The following is a 17,957-nucleotide window of genomic DNA, read 5'->3' as shown; positions in this document are numbered from 1 at the left end:
ACGCTTTTAACACATCATGTTAGTCAATATTTTAACTTAAATGTTACATTTCACTGACATTACAAAGAAAACATTGGATAACCTTCATTGGCCACGCACACATTGGATAGTTTCAGAGTGACAAGCGCATTTAAATACGGGAGTATCACAATGTTGGGTGAACATGACTCAGTCCCGAAATTGTGATGATTGACATCATGGTAACCATAGCAATGTTCTGGCGTCTCGCATGTTTGATATCCACTATTTTTGACCAAAGACTCATTCTCCAATTTTATTCAGAGGAGTCATGTTTTGTTTATGTTTGAAGCCTGATTCACAGAGAGAGCTCCTGCAGTGTTGCCATGTCCATATATTATACGCATTTTTGGGTTGTTGTTTGAGCTTGCTCACTGAAAGGGAAGATTATTAGTGATTATTTGCCTAAATTGATTCTATTTATTGTATAAATCAATCATGTCTCTTCAAAAAACTGGACTAAACCACTAAATTCATATGGATTAGTTTTACAATGTCTTTATGAACTTTTTGACGTGTCAAAATGGTAGTTGCATAGCTGTCAATGGAAGGACATAATTCTTTCAGATTTTACTAAAAATATCTTCATTTGTGTTTTGAAGATGAAAAAGTCTTACGGGTTTGGAACGACATAAAGGTGAGTAATTAATGACAGAATTTTTATTTTTAGGTGAACTAACCCTTTAAATTATATTTTAAAATGTAATTTATTTCTGTATGCCTATTTTGAGGCATAATTAGAAATGCGCAGATTCAGGCTGCGGCCCCTTTAATTGCTCGCGGTCTCCATCCCTTCCTGAGCTCTCGACTCTATCACTGCATAAACAAAGTTCACACAGCTAATATAACCCTCAAAATGGATCTTTACAAAGTGTTCGTCATGCAGCATGTCTAATCGCGTAAGTATGGTATTTATTTAGATGTTTACATTTGATTCTGAATGAGTTTGAGGCTATGCTCCATGGCTAACGGCTAAAGCTACAGTGTTGGAGAGATTTATAAAGAATGAAGTTGTGTTTATGAATTATACAGACTGCAAGTGTTTAAAAATGAAAATAGCGACGGCCCTTGTCTCCGTGAATACAGTAAGAAACGATGGTAAGTTTAACCACATTTAAAAGTACATTAGCAACATGCTAACGAAACATTTAGAAAGACAATTTACAAATATCACTAAAATATCATGTTATGGATCATGTCAGTTATTATTGCTCCATCTGCCATTTTTCGCTGTTGTCCTTGCTTGCTTACCTAGTCTGTTGATTCAGCTGTGCACAGATCCAGATGTTAATACTGGCTGCCCTTGTGTAATGCCTCGATCATGGGCTGGCATATGCAAATATTGGGGGCGTATACCCCGACTGTTATGTAACAGTCGGTGTTATGTTGAGATTTGCCTGTTCTTCGGAGGTCTTTTAAACAAAATGAGATTAGGATTAGATAAGGAGGAGGAAACATGGAGTTTGAGTCTCACTGTATGTCATTTCCATGTACTGAACTGTTGTTATTCAACTATGCCAAGGTAAATTCAATTTTCAATTCGACGGCACCTTTAAATTCTATCTCACTGACCCCAATACTTTTGAATCCTAGTGTAAATTTTAGACTTGGAATATTGTATACAAGTTACAAAAACTACTTTTATGATACATTTGTTTTGCTTGAAAGCTCCACCCAATTGCAATTGCATGGAAAAGAGCAAGCTACAGCATTTCCCCTTTTGCGTTCCACAGAGGAAAGAAAGTCAGACAGGTCTGGAATGGTGAGTAAACAATGACAATATATTTTTGGGTGAAATGTCCCTTTAAGATTGATACTGAATCTAGGTCCCCTAAACAAACTCTCTATTTAATTCGAACATTAAATCTATTAGTCTACACTCATCAGTGGATCTGGACTCCTGCCCTCTGCACGGAGCAGAGGGTAATGCACTTCAGCAAATCTTCATCCACAGGAATTCCAAGAATGCAATTTTATCCAGCAGAGTACATTAGCAGAGAACGGGAATGTGGAAGTGTGTAGCTGTGTAACTTGACTACAGCAGATCGCACTCCTAATCCCATTTCCTACAGCCTGACATTATTTCTCATTCCACAGTGTATAACTAAGCAATTCTGTCCCAAACCCTTGAACTGCATTGATGTGTATATAAAAGCTTCTTTTAGATGAGAAACATCAGTCATGGAGCACATCCTCCCTGTGATCAACAGTGCTCCAGATCTTTGGTCACCATCCATGACCATGTGTGATTGTGCAGCCTAAGGACAAACACAGCCAGATGGATCTCAAATGAATATAATGATTCACCAAAATTCACTATATTTGACCTAATGTCCTATCAAATCTTAGAAGGATGTTCAAGTCAAGAGATCAAGTGTACATTACTGGAGCTTCATTAGTTCACAAATGAATAACAGCAATAAAGGCTGCTCAAGTATATTTAAGTGACTTCACCCACAATTGAAGGAAAGTTATTCAGTCTCCCTCAGTGTTAAACTCTTTACATGACTGATGCTTTTAGACACAAACATATAGGAAAACTCATCAGTATCCATGCTCTCTCAACATTCATTAGAATGGTATTTGTTTGTTCTCATGCAAACTTTGTTTAATAATTAATAAGGAATAATCTCCAGGATGAAAGTATTAAAACAGTCATCACTTCAGCTGTCGACTAAATATAAACAGCAGCACACCAGCTAGTACGGTACGTTTGACAACCCTACTAGTAGTAGTTAAAAAAAGAAGAAGGTTGTTGACCATACAGGCATTTCTGCAGTACCGGTAGTACAGAGTACCGCTAATAGACGTTGCTTTCAAACGCTCTCTTGCGTAGCGTTGACCATTGTAGCCAATCACAATCATTTGAGTGAATGAACACAATGGCCTATCAGAGGTGCAGTAAGTTAGTCAGAAACCGCTTAACAGAACTGAAAATGGACAAAGTTGTGTTTTGTTCAATGCAAGCCACACACTTGCGAATCCTATTATTATAACCAACAAATTAAGTGAGCTTTCACTTTAGAGGTTGACAGCCTTGGTGATTATAAAGGGAGGTCTCTTATCTTGCTTTTTGTTTATTGCTTATTGTTTATGCTGCCAAGTACACTGCAATTTTTCTGGATTGACAACCTATTTAAATGTGACAAACCTATTTAAATGTGCGATTGTATCGGAAACGGCAGCAATTGACAGTGATAACCAATGAACGAGACAAATAAGGAATTTTATTATGTACGTTATTCAACCGTTTTTGTTCTAGTACCAAAATTGGTGCCGAGAACCACAGAATTTCACTGTTATTAGTACCAACTACTAAAATTTTGGTACCTGTTGCAAACCTAATAGCTAGTATTTTGTTTATAGTTTAAAGGTGGCCTAGATTCAAAAATTGAATTTACCTCGGCATAGCTGAATAACTATGACTTTCTTTGTCATGACTGACTTTCTTTGTGAAACACAATGTGACCAATGTTGTATGGAGCCCAACGTTTTTCGAAATATAGAAACAGTTCATTTGAAATTGTAATAATATTACAATATTACGATTTTAATGTATTTTTGATCAAATTAAATGCAGCCTTGATGAGTATGAGAGACTTGAAAAATATAAAAAAAAAAAAAAAATCATAAAAATAAATCTTAACAAGCGTTTAAAATGTATGTTTAAAAGAAGTACAAATTCAAGTGATCTGTGATTAGTTGACAGATCCAATGCATTGACTAGCAGCAAAATCAACTAGCTGACTCAACCACCAGTTTATGGATGCGAACATGGTGAAAAATATGGCATTCAAATAGAATTGGCTAATGCTGTAATAATTTTACCCCCAGTTTCACAGACAAGGCTTAAGCCTTGTTCCAGACTAAAATGCATGTTTGAGCGGTTTTAATTGAAAGCAACTTGCACAGACATATCTTTAAATATGTCAGTGCCTTTGTTTTGTCTTAAGATGCACACCAGTAATGCTTTTTTCTAGGGCACGTTTATAAAAGCTACTTAAATTTCCTAATTGAACTAAGGTCTAATCCTTGCTTAATCTAAGCCCTGTCTGTGAAACCAGGCCTTAGGCTGAACACGTCTTTTAAAATATTTGAACAAAAAATTAAATGTCTGTGGCTTTGATGAAGTAACGAAGAACCAAGAACAAACAATCCTTTCTCTCTGTGGTGCAGGAACTATGAAATCCCCAAGCCATGCAACAATAATGCTGAACTGGGGGCAACAGAAAGAGCAAGAGGGAAAAACTGCAATGATACAACAAGACAAAAGAGAACTAAAGAGATGAAGCAAGCAAAGACAGAGGCACAAACAAAAATAGCTTTGTGCTACATGGTTTTGACATGTTACATAAAATTTGTACATCCAAGTTGGATAGATCACAATCACTCTGACCTATTCATCTCACAACTCATCTGTTATCTTTGCAACCGTTCCAAGATCAGCCCCACAGTAAGAACACACATGCATCTACACTGGAAAAAAAAAAATGACTCAGAGGACTGAACTGAAACTCTGTCCCAGTTACAGCACCTACACTGGGCGCATTTCCAATGAGAGAGAACGAGAGAACAGAGAGAGAAGAGAATCAGCTCGTTGGTTCTACCTAGACCCAGAACCTGTCATGACCTGGAAAACAAGCTCTATGAATCTGTTCAAGGTGGGAACTGCTTTCATGATGACCTTCCTTAGGGAGTGGCACAGAGCTCTTTACCAGTGTTTTGTTGACGAGCAGGAAGCTTTAGACAATTACTTCTGCAAGCATCCCATTTTAATCAAATGCAATTGTTCCTCATTACACTGCTCTCACAAACAAATAACAAATGCATGAATACAATGGCTGCATCCTAGAGTATAAATTGTGTAGTAACTGTGCTTTTGACAATAAACACTGCACCCAAAACATGTTAAATCAAGATCGCACATTAGTTTCTGGACCGTAATCAACAAATCTACAAATGGAACAGTTTCTTCTCAATTATTCACCATCATTAGTATCAAGACAGAGCAGAGTAAGGCAATAAATACTCACCTCGATTTTCCATTACAGAATCTGAGACAAAACGATAAATGGATCCTGTAATTAAAGCAAAACAAACAGATAATTACATAAGCAGGTCTTTCATTTACAGAGCCACTTATTACTAATTATTACAGACAGATAGCATGGCATTTAAATGATTTAATAAAGCAATAAGCCACAAGAGGATGTGCATTACAGTCAATTTACCACTGGTAAGGGGTATTCTTAAGCATAATGTGATTCAAACTCCTTTACCCTTGGAAAAAACAGTTGTCACTGTTGCAAATATATTTCAAATGTGAAGGTTTAGTGACAAAAATATATATATAAAACAAATAAAACAACACAAAATAAAAAAAAAATATATTATAATAGAATAAAATAAAAACTAAGGGATGTTTTTCCATCTTGGGTTCATAAAAGGACACACATCTCTCTTGAATCACCATTGGGGGTTTCAATACAGAATTAACTCAGAATGAATGGGCAGACATACAGTGGTGAAGGTCATTGGTGGTCATCCGTGGTGCCTCTGTTAGTCTATATCAAAGGGTTCAGACCAGCAGACAGGGTGCATTCGCTCATCTCCAGGGGTTTCCTGTAATATAGACATAATATGTGTAACTCACTTGATCGGAGGTCAGTTGAGCCCAAACACATCTCTTCAAATCCTCACTGGCTGTGATCACAAGTTCATGACAGCGATCAGTAAAGTGTGTTATCCTCAAGTACTCTCATCGTCCTTGAAAGCTTCACTCCCGAGTCCCAAACTCCTTCATATGTTACGAATGATGCTGGTTATTTTACTCCAAGTGTAATCTTTGCCAATCTTGATACAAAAATTTGGTGGTTTCTACACTAATTAGTCGCACGTCTCACACCATTAAGGTGGCAAGAACTTCAACCAACATATTTAAAAAAGCAGGTTTCACATCTCCAGGTTGCACAATTATTGGGACAAAAAATGTTTGTTTAAAATAGAACCAGCAAGCTTGAGAAAAGACCAGAAGGTAAGACCATAAATAGAAGACAGGTAATTATCTGAAAGGCGCTGATGAAAAGGATAGATAACAGGGAAATAAAATGAACGAATGTCTAACAGAGGGATACACAAAACAGACAGGGCACATCAGACTGTAATGGACTGTCAGTAGAAGTGGAGGATGGATGAATCGAGGAGAGAGAGAGCGAGAGACAGAAATGCTAATGAATATCTCCAGGGGCATTGATCGATTAAACCGAACACAGACAGACAGCAGTCTTACCGCACTTCAACTTCTGCTTCGTCACAATGAAAGATAAGAACAGCAGAAGACTGCACGCATTTACCTGAGCCCAGCTAATGTTGTTTGTGTGATATGTCTTATTTAAAAACCAGAATACAAGTTGACACAAAATACAGTCAGTGCCAATTGAATACTGGCTAAAATAAACAGGTAGGAGAACTTAACAGTGTATTCTTTATGTACAGAAAGTTTTGTGTACAAAAAAAGGAACGGCATAGGCGGAGCTTGTGTAAGGCTGGGGAAGGCTTAGCGGGGTTTGGCCAAAAATGCAGCTGCACATTTAAACTAAATGTAGTAAATCCTTTATTAGTGAAATGAAATGAAAAGTGTCAATTACGCCATTTAATATAGATCTGCTCATGTTGCGTTATACTTGTCACGCATTTTACAGTGTTGCGCACTCTAACCAATCACACATGATTCTGTTGAGCTGAATTGCAATGGCCAATCAGAGGCGTTCAGATTAGTCATCACTGAAACGCCGGAGTTTTGTTCAGTGCGCGAACTGAACTCGGAATTCTGACTGAAATCTGCACTCTCGCTAATGCTCTCAGTCTCATCATAAACTGATAAACAGATTTGGTGATTGTGCTCTTGACAACATCGAAACTAATATAAACAGGTTTTCTATTTACAACATATTTGCAGCAGCGTTGAGCAATGTAGCCAATCACAAACATACAGTGGGTAGGGAAAGTATTCAGACCCCCTTAAATTTTTCACTCTTTGTTATATTGCAGCCATCTGCTAAAATCATTTAAGTTCATTTTTTTTCCTCATTAATGTACACACAGCACCCCATATTGACAGAAAAACACAGAATTGTTGACATTTTTGTAGATTTATTAAAAACGAAAAACTGAAATATCACATGGTCCTAAGTATTCAGACCCTATGCTCAGTATTTTCACACCTGGATTTGGGGATCCTCTGCCATTCCTCCTTGCAGATCCTCTCCAGTTCTGTCAGGTTGGATGGTAAACGTTGTTGGACAGCCATTTTTATGTCTCTCTAGAGATGCTCAATTGGGTTCAAGTCAGGGCTCTGGCTGGGCCATTCGAGAACAGTCACAGAGTTGTTGTGAAGCCACTCCTTCGTTATTTTAGCTGTGTGCTTAGGGTCATTGTCTTGTTAAACCTTTGGTCTTGAGCACTCTGGAGAAGGTTTTCGTCCAGGATATCCCTGTACTTGGCCGCATTCATCTTTCCCTCGATTGCAACCAGTCGTCCTGTCCCTGCAGCTGAAAAACACCCCCACAGCATGATGCTGCCACCACCATGCTTCACTGTTGGGACTGTATTGGACAGGTGATGAGCAGTGCCTGGCTTTGTCCACACATACCGCTTAGAATTAAGGCCAAAAAGTTCTATCTTGGTCTCATCAGACCAGATAATCTTATTTCTCACCATCGAGTCCTTCAGGTGTTTTTTAGCAAACTCCATGCGGGCTTTCATGTGTCTTGCACTGAGGAGAGACTTCCGTCGGGCCACTCTGCCATAAACCTCCGACTGGTGGAGGGCTGCAGTGGTGGTTGACTTTCTACAACTTTCTCCCATCTCCTGACTGCATCTGTGGAGCTCGGCCACAGTGATCTTTGGGTTCTTCTTTACCTCAGCAAGGCTCTTCTTCCCTGATAGCTCAGTTTGGCCGGACGGCCAGCTCTAGGAAGGGTTCTGTTCGTCCCAAACATCTTCCATTTAAGGATTATGGAGGCCACTGTGCTCTTAGGAACCTTAAGTGGAGCAGGAATTTTTTTGTAACCTTGGCCAGATCTGTGTCTTGCCACAATTCTGTCTCTGAGCTCTTCAGGCAGTTCCTTTGACCTCATGATTCTCATTTGCTCTGACATGCACTGTGAGCTGTAAGGTATTATATAGACAGGTGTGTGGCTTTCCTAATCAAGTCCAATCAGTATAATCAAACACAGCTGGACTCAAATGAAGGTGTAGAACCATCTCATGGATGATCAGAAGAAATGGACAGCACCTGAGTTAAACATATGAGTGTCACAAAGGGACTGAATAATTAGGACCATGTGATATTTCAGTTTTTCTTTTTTAATAAATCTGCAAAAATGTCAACAATTCTGTGTTTTTCTGACAATATGAGGTGCTGTGTGTACATTAATGAGGAAAAAAATGAAAAAATGAAAATGATTTTAGCAAATGGCTGCAATATAACAAAGAGTGAAAAATTTAAGGGGGTCTGAATACTTTCCGTACCCACTGTATGTGATGATTTCTTGAACGTATAAGTTTTTGTCCAGTGCTGAGATCTGTACGCTCAAATCCTCTCGTTATAATTTAACTTTTAACCAAAAAGTATAGTTATTATGTAGGCCAAATAAGATATTCATTGTACAGTCAGCTTAATCAATTAGCCGAACTTTGTGAGAATTTGAAGATGACATTTTTTTTTTTGGGCGTTTACACATCCTGATAGGCGACACGTAACTATTTCATGACATGGCTTTGGCTAAGTCAGGATTAGGCCTTATTTCAATTAGGATATTTAAGTAGCTTTTATAAACATACCCTAGAAAAAAACATTACTGGTGTGCATCTTGATGGATCCTGCATATGCATATTTTAAGATTTGTCAGTGCAAGTTGCTTTCAGTTAAAACAGCTCAAACATGCATTTTAGTCTAGGACTAGCTTAAGCCCTGTCTGTGAAACCGGGGGTATAAGTGTTTTTAAGGAGGAATCGCATCTAGCCTTACCCTAGTTGTTTGGTTCACCCTCCGCCTATGGGTTGTCGCTGAAGGGTCATTTATACACTATGATCGAAACTACAGTAACAGTAATATTCTGAAATATTATTACAATTTAAAATAACTTTTCTATTTGAATTTATATATTTTTAAAATGCTATTTATTCTTGTGACGACAAAGCTGAATTTTCAGCATCATCTCTCCAGTCTTCAGTCACATGATCCTTCAGAAATCATTCTATAATTCTAATATGCTGATTTGGTGCTCAAGAAACATTTCTTATCATTATCAATGTTTAAATCAATTGTGCTGCTTAATAATTTTGTGGAAACTCTGTGGTTACTTTTCTTTCAGGATTCTTTAAACAATTTATTTCCTTGCTGAATAAAATTATTCATTTCATTCATTTTAATAGGGATGCACCAAAATTAAAATTCTGGCTGATCATTATTATTTATTACTTACCATTATGGTACCAATGTGTGAATCTCTATATCCATTAATATCACAATACGTAATAGTAAACAGCAATATTTGCATACAAATACATTCATTAAATCAACCATGACGCAGTTTAATATTTAAGTTATAAATATTTCGAAACTGAAGGTTATTGAGGCTCAATAATGGATGCTGGTATGTCCCTTATGAAACATGACAGTCAGCTGAGGTCTACAGAATTTGCATCCGTACATTAAGCAGGCAGGAATGCAGTAAACATGAGACAGGCATTGCTAGAGTTAAGCAGCCTGTTTTAGCTACGATCATTATCCCTCGCAGCCTCACATTTTTGAGGTTTCAGACACCAAAATAATCCTAAAACCCTGGTCATTTGGTTTGCGACTTCCTGAAGGACTGTATGATCATACCTAAAGCACACACTAGACTCAAACTACAAAATAAGCAAGTGAAAAATAAAAAGAACAAGTCTTAAAGTGCATCTTTTTGTTTTGGTAATTTAATTTTTATAAAGAAGTTAAAGTTTTCATGTGCAATTGTGGTTAAAGGCAAAAAAAAAAAAAAAGGCTCTTACATCACTCCTGATCATAAAGCTAGTTTTCTCTTATCACACTTTTCTTTTAGGATGAGAAAAAGAAAATATATTTCATTTGTCTCAAGACTCTTAGAGAAAGGTGTATTGCTATTATTGTTGTAGATGTGGACACACTATAAAAAACTCGCCTGCAGGGAGCACACACTGCCCCTTATGCAAATCTCATTGAGAACAACATGGTATACCGCTGCGACAATGCAGTGACCAGGCAGCTGGAATACTAATATTGTCCAACTCATTCCTGTGTAAAAAAAAAAAAAAATCAAGCAGCTTTTCACAATATTGAAACTGCTCTTCAAAAATGTAAAGCCAGGTTCACACTTTTGGCCACAATTTGGCCGCCTGAGACAAATTTTGAGAATGCAATTTCCAATCTTAAAAATCAGCCAAGTCGTCTTGCATGCATCCATTTTTAACACGCCTTGACTGCCATATAGTCTGACAATAATGATAACTGAGATCCCACAGTGTGACATGGCTCACAGCAGGGATCGTGTTCGTACAGTCTGACAAGCAACAATCATAAAGGACTATTATAAACTGTAAAGTGTGCTTAAGTTTCATAGTTTTATTGCTTTCATTTATGGTTTTGAAGCATGTCACAATAAGAATTTGAAAGCAGCTTTATTTTGGTCTGTAAAGGAATTTTTGGTGGGTTTATTTTTGTTTGGTCTCTGAAGCCTTACATTCTTGTTTTGGGCCAAGTGGTTAGCATGTTGTGACTGTGGTATTGAAACCACAGGGTAATATTGACCAAAGCTATGCATACATCAAATAATCCATCCTCCCATGTAATCGTAGTCTAGCCACTGCAACTAACTAACTATAGTCTTTTAGGTCTAGGTATCTACATTAACGGTGTCAAATCAACTGTTTGAATTAGGTCTATCTCAAAAACACAAGAATAAGATGTTCTCCTTAAAGGATTAGTTCACTTTAAAATGATTTACTCACTCTCAAGCCATCCTAGGTGTACATGATGTTCTTCTTTCTGATGAAAACAATCGGAGTTATATAAAAAAATATCCTTACGCATCCAAGCTTTATAATGGCAGTGAACGGGAGTATGAAGCTCAAGAAAGTGCATGTATCCATCATAAACATATTCATCGCGGCTCCGGGGGGTTAATAAAGGCCTTCTGAAGGGAAGCGATGCATTTGTGTAAGAAAAATATCCATATGTAACAAGTTCTTAAGTAAAATATCTAGCTTCCGCCCGACGGCCTTCCATATTCAACTTACGCAAAAAAAACGTAAATGACGTGACGCCAGTTACGCTTTTTCCGTAAGTTGAATACGGAAGCCGGTCGGGAAATGAGCATGCACAATTAAGTATTCAATATCAACTGATATATATACTAAATAACTGACAGACAATGATAAATGTAAAAAAAAACAAAAACAAAAAAACTGTAATAAACATTGCCTTATTGTCTGCTATTTCACACACTACTTGCAATGAATTTGAAGAAATTACGCTGCTGTGGCTTCATTCTGATGGGAAATGGCTTAGGAATATGTGCTGCATAGGCAAAAGAACTGAGAGAATGAATTGGAGACACTTCAGTGCCTTAACGGGGAGCAGATGCGTGTCTCTCAGATAAATCCGTTCTCACACCCCTGGACCAGAAGCATCAACGCCAGTGAGTCATACTGTAAACTGGAACAATGTGCAGGGTGCTTCCTTAAAAGGTGAGAATATATGTTTGCATGCAGCGTTCATGTGTGTAGTGTCTGCAAAATGAATGTGAATATGACATGAATGCAAAGCTAATAGCACTGGAATAGAGGGTGAGCATGTTGTCATATTCCCAAATGCAAAGAAAGTGTCACCTCACGAACCTGACACATGGTGATACCTAACACATGCTAATCCCTGACACACACACTCACTCATCCTTGCAGCCTCCCTCAGGACATGAAGTGTGAAAAAAGATGTAACTGGCCTATTTCTTCTTTGGGTGCTTAACTCCTCAGCCTCCGTCGTGCACCATTTAGGATGTGCGCTCAGGGAACTAAAATCCTTCATACTGTAAATTAAACATGGCAAAATCAGCATGGTACCAAACTGTCGGGCGCTGCCCTATAAATGATATAAAAGCAAAATAAAATTAGATTTAGATTAGGTTTAGAGGGAAATACATTGGAAGGATGACCTTGCAAGGTCCTTTCAGTTAGTTTTACATGTCACTAACGCTAATGGTTTCTTATCGAGTCCATTCCATGCTCTGAACAAAGATATTCTTGAGTAAGAAACAAGATATCCAAACAAACACTTCATTTGGTTTTCAAGTAGGGCAGTGCAAAACACATTTTCAAAATCAACCAGTCAGTGGTTTGCCTAGTTGGGGTCTGGCTATAAGGTAAAGTTTAAAAAAATTTAAATTAAAACACTGATCATATTTCATGAGATAACTCACAAATGACAATATTCTATTGACAAATGAGATGAAAAAAATATACTTCTAAATACTATAAACATTTTTATTATATTTTCACAGTTGAAATTGGTCTTAACAAATACAGAGCTGCCTTTATATTTTAGAAATGGACGTCCCTTGCAAAGGGATCAACCTACTTGGTGACCCCAAAAAGTCTGAAAACCAATGAACTAGACTAACACAGACAATCTTCATTTATACATAAATAAAAAACAAACAGCAAAATGAAAAGCAACAGATTGGAACAAAACACAAGACAAGACGCTTTTAAAAAATAATCTCTTAACACTTATGGTAGGATGCTACAAAAACGAGATGTGATGAAGAATGCAATGACCAAAGACTTCCTTCTGAACATAGATGGCTGCAGGAGTGGTGCTTTAAAGTAGGCTTTTATGAAGATATTACATACATTAAACTTCACTGATTGACTAGTCAGTTGTTGGACCAATCCAACCAATCCAAAAATGATGTCTGATGTCACGTAATGATTGACACGATTAAAAAAATGATAGAAATTGTATCAGAGCAGATGGCACATTCAAACACACCCCCAAAGCTCAGTGTTAAGAGTGACACTACGGCACCACACTCTCATGTATAAAACTAGGCCTACAACTCGACTGCCTAAGAATAGCTTAACACACATAAAAGTGGGTTTAGTGTCCTACATCAAGCTGCCTGTAGTAACACATGGTTGATTCTCCAAACACCAAAGAAAAAAAACTGACAGAAAAGAAGAAAGGATGACAGAAAGTAGAGTCCTCTTCTATAAACAGAACTTTCAAATCTAAGGACGAGTTCTTCAACTGGATGCGCCGATTCAATTACGTAGCACGGAAATGGGAGCAGCTGGTACGCTTGTGTGATCTTTAAATAGCATCCCACCTCTGCGTGTCAAGGCTCGCTCATGTGTTTAGGTTTGGGCAGAGACAGCTGCCGATGGCTGAGAGAAAAATTGTTATATGCACTGGAGGTCAACGGAGAGTTTTAATTTCACAAACTTATGCCAATTGCGGGGGAAGACAGTATCTACGGTGAACTTCCAATTTACCAATGTAACCCAAAAGCAATCTTACAGTAATTTCAAAAATCGCTCTAAAAGTTCGCCTACCTCTCTGGCTGAGAACTCAACCAGAACGCAAGAGCTCCGTTGAGAGAACTATGAAGCGAGACCTGTATTTCCTATCTCCAGACCGCATATCACACCCCCGGCTCCCTTTAGAATGACTGGACAGTGCTGTACGTTCCCATTACGAACCGCCTATACGTCATTGCCACGCCTGCCCCAGAAAAGCTCCGCTCACCCCAGGGACCTGTGGCCCACTTTCCAAGGAGCCCAAAACACCAGTCCGAACCAAACTTCATCCCTCCTCTCATTCTATTTTGTACATAGCCTAAGAAACTAACTGTACAGACAACCTTGACCAAGTCATGTTCCAAGGAAAGGACGGAAATCCTTGTTTGAGAAAAGGCACTCTTCATTTCCCACAAGTGAAGTAAGATCTTGTGACTGAATCCTGATAGCTGGCAAACTGCATTTAGTGAGATGAGATCTTTTGAATACAAACCAACTCAACCAGACTTAAGGGATAGTTCACCCAAAAATTCTGTCATTACTCACCCTTCATGTCATTCCAAACCCGCAAGACTTTTGTTTATCTTCGGAACACAAATGACAATCTTTTTGATGAAATCTGAGAGCTTTCTGTCCCTCCACAGAAACAGCTACGCAACTGACACTTTGACGCTTAAAAAAAGTTCCTAAAGAGATTGTAAAACGAATCCATATGAATTGAGTGGTTTAGTCCAAATTTTCTGAAGAGAAACAATCGCTTTTTATGACGAACAGATTGAATTTAGGCTTTTATTCACATATAAACATTCATTAACTTACACATCAGTTATGGTAAACGGAAGCTTAAGCATGTTTGCTTGACGTGCGAGAACCAATGAGGTTCATTTTCATGTGTTGCGCAGCAAGTTTGAGCTTCCGCAAGGGGTTTGTTCTCGCATGTCAAGCAGGTTCGGTTGAGCTTCTGTTTATGTTTGCTGATCAATATGTATATGTGAATGAAAGCCCAAATTAAATCTGTTCATCATGTAAAGCAATCAAGTCTCTGTCTATGGAGGAACAGAAAGCTCTCAGATTTTACCAAAAAGATCTTTATTTGTGTTTTCGAAGATGAACGAAACTCTTATGGGTTTGGAACGAAATGAGGGTGAGTAATTAATGACAGAATTTTCATTTTTGGGTGAACTATCCCTTTAAGTGGTAGAGTGAGAAACACTCTCACTGTAATTCATAACTATTTCATGTTTTGTTGAATTGGTGGCTAATTCGTATGAATTTGTATAATCACATTTGTGCATTTTCGTACAATCTGCAGTGCTTACGGCCCTCCGGTTTAGTGGTGGGCCTTAATGCTAACTTTTTTTTTTTCTAAAAATTTTCATTTATGTACGAATCACATTGTATAAATTCATACAAAATTGCCACCTCGTAAAAAAAAGTTATGTTTTCTAATCAGGCCTGCTTTGCTCCACATTACATTTGTACAGTACAATCTGCTTATACCCGCTGATGGTTAGGTTTAGGGGTGGACCTTCATGCTTAAAAAAAAACAAAAAAACAATTTCTTTCCATATGAATCACATTGTACGCATACATACAAAATCACTACCTCATAAAAAAAAAAATGTTTCTAATGAGATCAGGTTGGAACCACAAGCAGGCTTTATATATTCAACAATCAGCAGTATATATTTCGGTAACTGCAGAGAGATTTTTGCCAGGCATAGCATGCTTAAAACAGCAGAAAATACAGTAAAATGAACTACAATACTATTTATCGAGGCTTTTATGAAGCAACATAAACTACTGAAACCTTTTCACCCAACTACTCACTATTCATTATCTGACTGAAAGTTAAAAGCTACATTTTGTTTTTTTATGAGTTATATATAGATCAATTATAATTTTGATCTAAATGTGATCCACCCCCTCATATACTGGACTTCACAGAGATAATGTGATAAATCGCAATGGCCTAACCCAGATAACCATTGTACAATGTGCAAGTCATCATTTAAAAAAAACCCCACAGAAATCACTTTATTTTCTGCAAAGCCACAGTGTGAGAGTACAACACAAACCTGCTGTTACAGTTTCACCATCACTACGCATATGCACTGCTTATGTATGCGGTGTGAAACAGGCCAACAGAACAGAACTAACAAAAATCATTTTGAATACATAGACAATACACATTCTCATAAGCCATCAATATAAGAAAAGCAAAAATTAAATGACATAATTGGCAACTTAAAGGATATTTATACCAGTCTATCAACATCCTTCCCAAGTGTCTTCAACATCTACACATCTCTCTGCAGAAACCATTTAGATGTATGAAAAGACCACCAAATGAATTTCAATTTGAAACATGATTGGGTATATAAATAACTATACTACAGACAAAATATAACCATATAACCTAATCATATACATGGTCCCTTAAGGGGATCCATGTAATAGAGAAAATATAATAAAACATTTTCATTTCATTAACTAATTTCTGACTGTCTAATTAAAGTCCTGTTAAGTGTTATATTTTGTAGTGAAGTTAGTTATAATGTTCATAATCAAAGTTATTATAAAGAAAACACCTTTTAATCATAGGCTGAGTTTTCTTAATGTCTCAGAGTCTAAAAAATCTGAAAATCCCCGATCTACAGGATTCCACTAAAGCACACTGTTATCATCATTTGTGTCCTCCTTAAGCTAGAATACCAATGCGAGTAAAATAAGATGGTCTGCACTAACCACACTGAGTAACAGGATGGAATGTTTCTTAATAATATTAAATAGCTTAACAAGTGTCCTTCACCCTACCTTGTAACCGGCAATCCATCTCAATCTTTCGCTCATGCACACCAGAGAAATTAGAGCTTCACTCGAGCAATGAATGAGTGATGCTCTGGTGGAGCTGCGAGCTAATCAAGTCCTCAAAACGACTCGTGCACAAAGAATAAATCAGATGCTGAAAGGATGAGATCTTCCTCGACGTTACGCAAGATGACGAGATCAGTCTCTGCATGTGATAAGGATCAGACACCGGCTCTCGTAAACGGTTCTGTTAGATTTTGAGTAACAATGGAGAAAAAAACAGGCGGTAGATGCGAAATGCCCACTGCGAGTGGACGCGCGTGCTCCTCGTCTCACATATTTCAAATGGACATGAAAATGAGCGTTGGTACATTCAGAAAGCACTGTCAATTTTCTACTGAATTAAAACGAGGAGCTTCGTTCTCCATACACATTTTTTCCCTTTGGAACCCCCGTAAACAAATACGTCTGCGTAAAAACAGCTCTCGTGCGTTGCTGAAAAGTCAGCTGATCATCATAACGGAAAACATTCTCAGATGTGTTATATGTTCAGTGATGTTTTCAGTAGCCTACTTTCCAGACTAAAAGGGAAATGCACCGTTCGTAGTGCTTAATGCATGCATTTAATGCATGCATTGAAAAAAAAAAAACAACAACAAGCGTGCAAAAATGATGGGGAGCATCGCGATGAGCGCAGCGCCGATACAACTTTGATCTCCGCATTGTTTTTTTCTCATAATAATAAAACACAAATGTTTGACTGTATTTGTGGAGGGAAAGCATATTACGAAAATAAATTTTTGTATGTGCACGAGTACTTTGGGCATAACTTAAAACATAGCAGAAAGCTGAGATTTGCATTGAAATAACTTTCTTTCCCATGCGATTAACCTGCGCGTGCATCATCTGGTTAATAGGCAGCATCTCTTACCTTGCCCTATTACGTCTAAGGCACTGGCCCTCCTCTTCCCTCGTCTAGTTTCACTTCATGTACACGACAACACGGATACTTTTTCCTTACTCTTTTTTTCCAACCCCCATTGAAACTTTTGCCAAAGATACCGGAAACCGAGGGACAAGAAGTATGGTAATTGTAGTTTTAGTTTGAAGAACCTCTGTACGCTTCCATTGTCTGCCTCAACATAATTGACTACATTACCCATGAGGCGCTTCAGGGGAAACGAACCAATGCAACTCATTCTACCTTTATAGTTTAAATGTTGGATGCATGTGAATATTTAGTGTATTTATGCATTTATTGTTTGTAGAGTTGTGGTGTTGTAGTGAATTGTTAATTACAGAAAATACTCGATATCTTATATTTAACATTTATAGATATATCGGAGTAAAACCGTGCGCGAATCGTTAAAGTAAAGCTAAGCAAAGACAAGAAATTGTAATGGAATGTTTTTATTATTTTACTGAAGTTGAAGTGTTCGCTCTGCACGTACTGTGTATTATGTATTCTAACGAAAAGACATTGCAATTAGCTTACAACGAGGTTAGCCTACTGAATATGGCCATTTAAATAT

The 17,957-nt window shown here is 37.6% G+C and overlaps 1 protein-coding gene across 3 annotated transcripts in view; it reads right to left on the bottom strand.

Moving 5' to 3' along the window:
* Positions 1 to 17,454, bottom strand: part of phactr4b (phosphatase and actin regulator 4b) — a 48,737-nt gene extending 31,283 nt beyond the window's left edge. Inside the window, exons 1-3 of one of the 3 annotated variants that reach the window (XM_067405564.1) lie at positions 17,357 to 17,454; positions 5,539 to 5,640; positions 5,052 to 5,096 (exon numbers count right to left, since the gene is read on the bottom strand). In XM_067405564.1, coding sequence (XP_067261665.1) covers positions 5,052 to 5,064 — 13 coding nt within the window. In that variant the 5' untranslated portion in view covers positions 5,065 to 5,096; positions 5,539 to 5,640; positions 17,357 to 17,454. Of the gene's footprint in view, positions 1 to 5,051; positions 5,097 to 5,538; positions 5,641 to 13,650; positions 13,788 to 16,431; positions 16,525 to 17,356 lie in introns of those variants that run through there. The other 2 variants (XM_067405574.1, XM_067405555.1) reach the window with 2 other exon arrangements.
* Positions 17,455 to 17,957: the final 503 nt, after the last annotated feature.

This window comes from Chanodichthys erythropterus, chromosome 2 (assembly GCF_024489055.1).
Source record: "Chanodichthys erythropterus isolate Z2021 chromosome 2, ASM2448905v1, whole genome shotgun sequence".
NCBI lineage: Eukaryota > Metazoa > Chordata > Actinopteri > Cypriniformes > Xenocyprididae > Chanodichthys > Chanodichthys erythropterus.
Note: the sequence above shows the minus strand (reverse complement) of the source record. Positions and strands in the feature narration are given on the sequence as shown.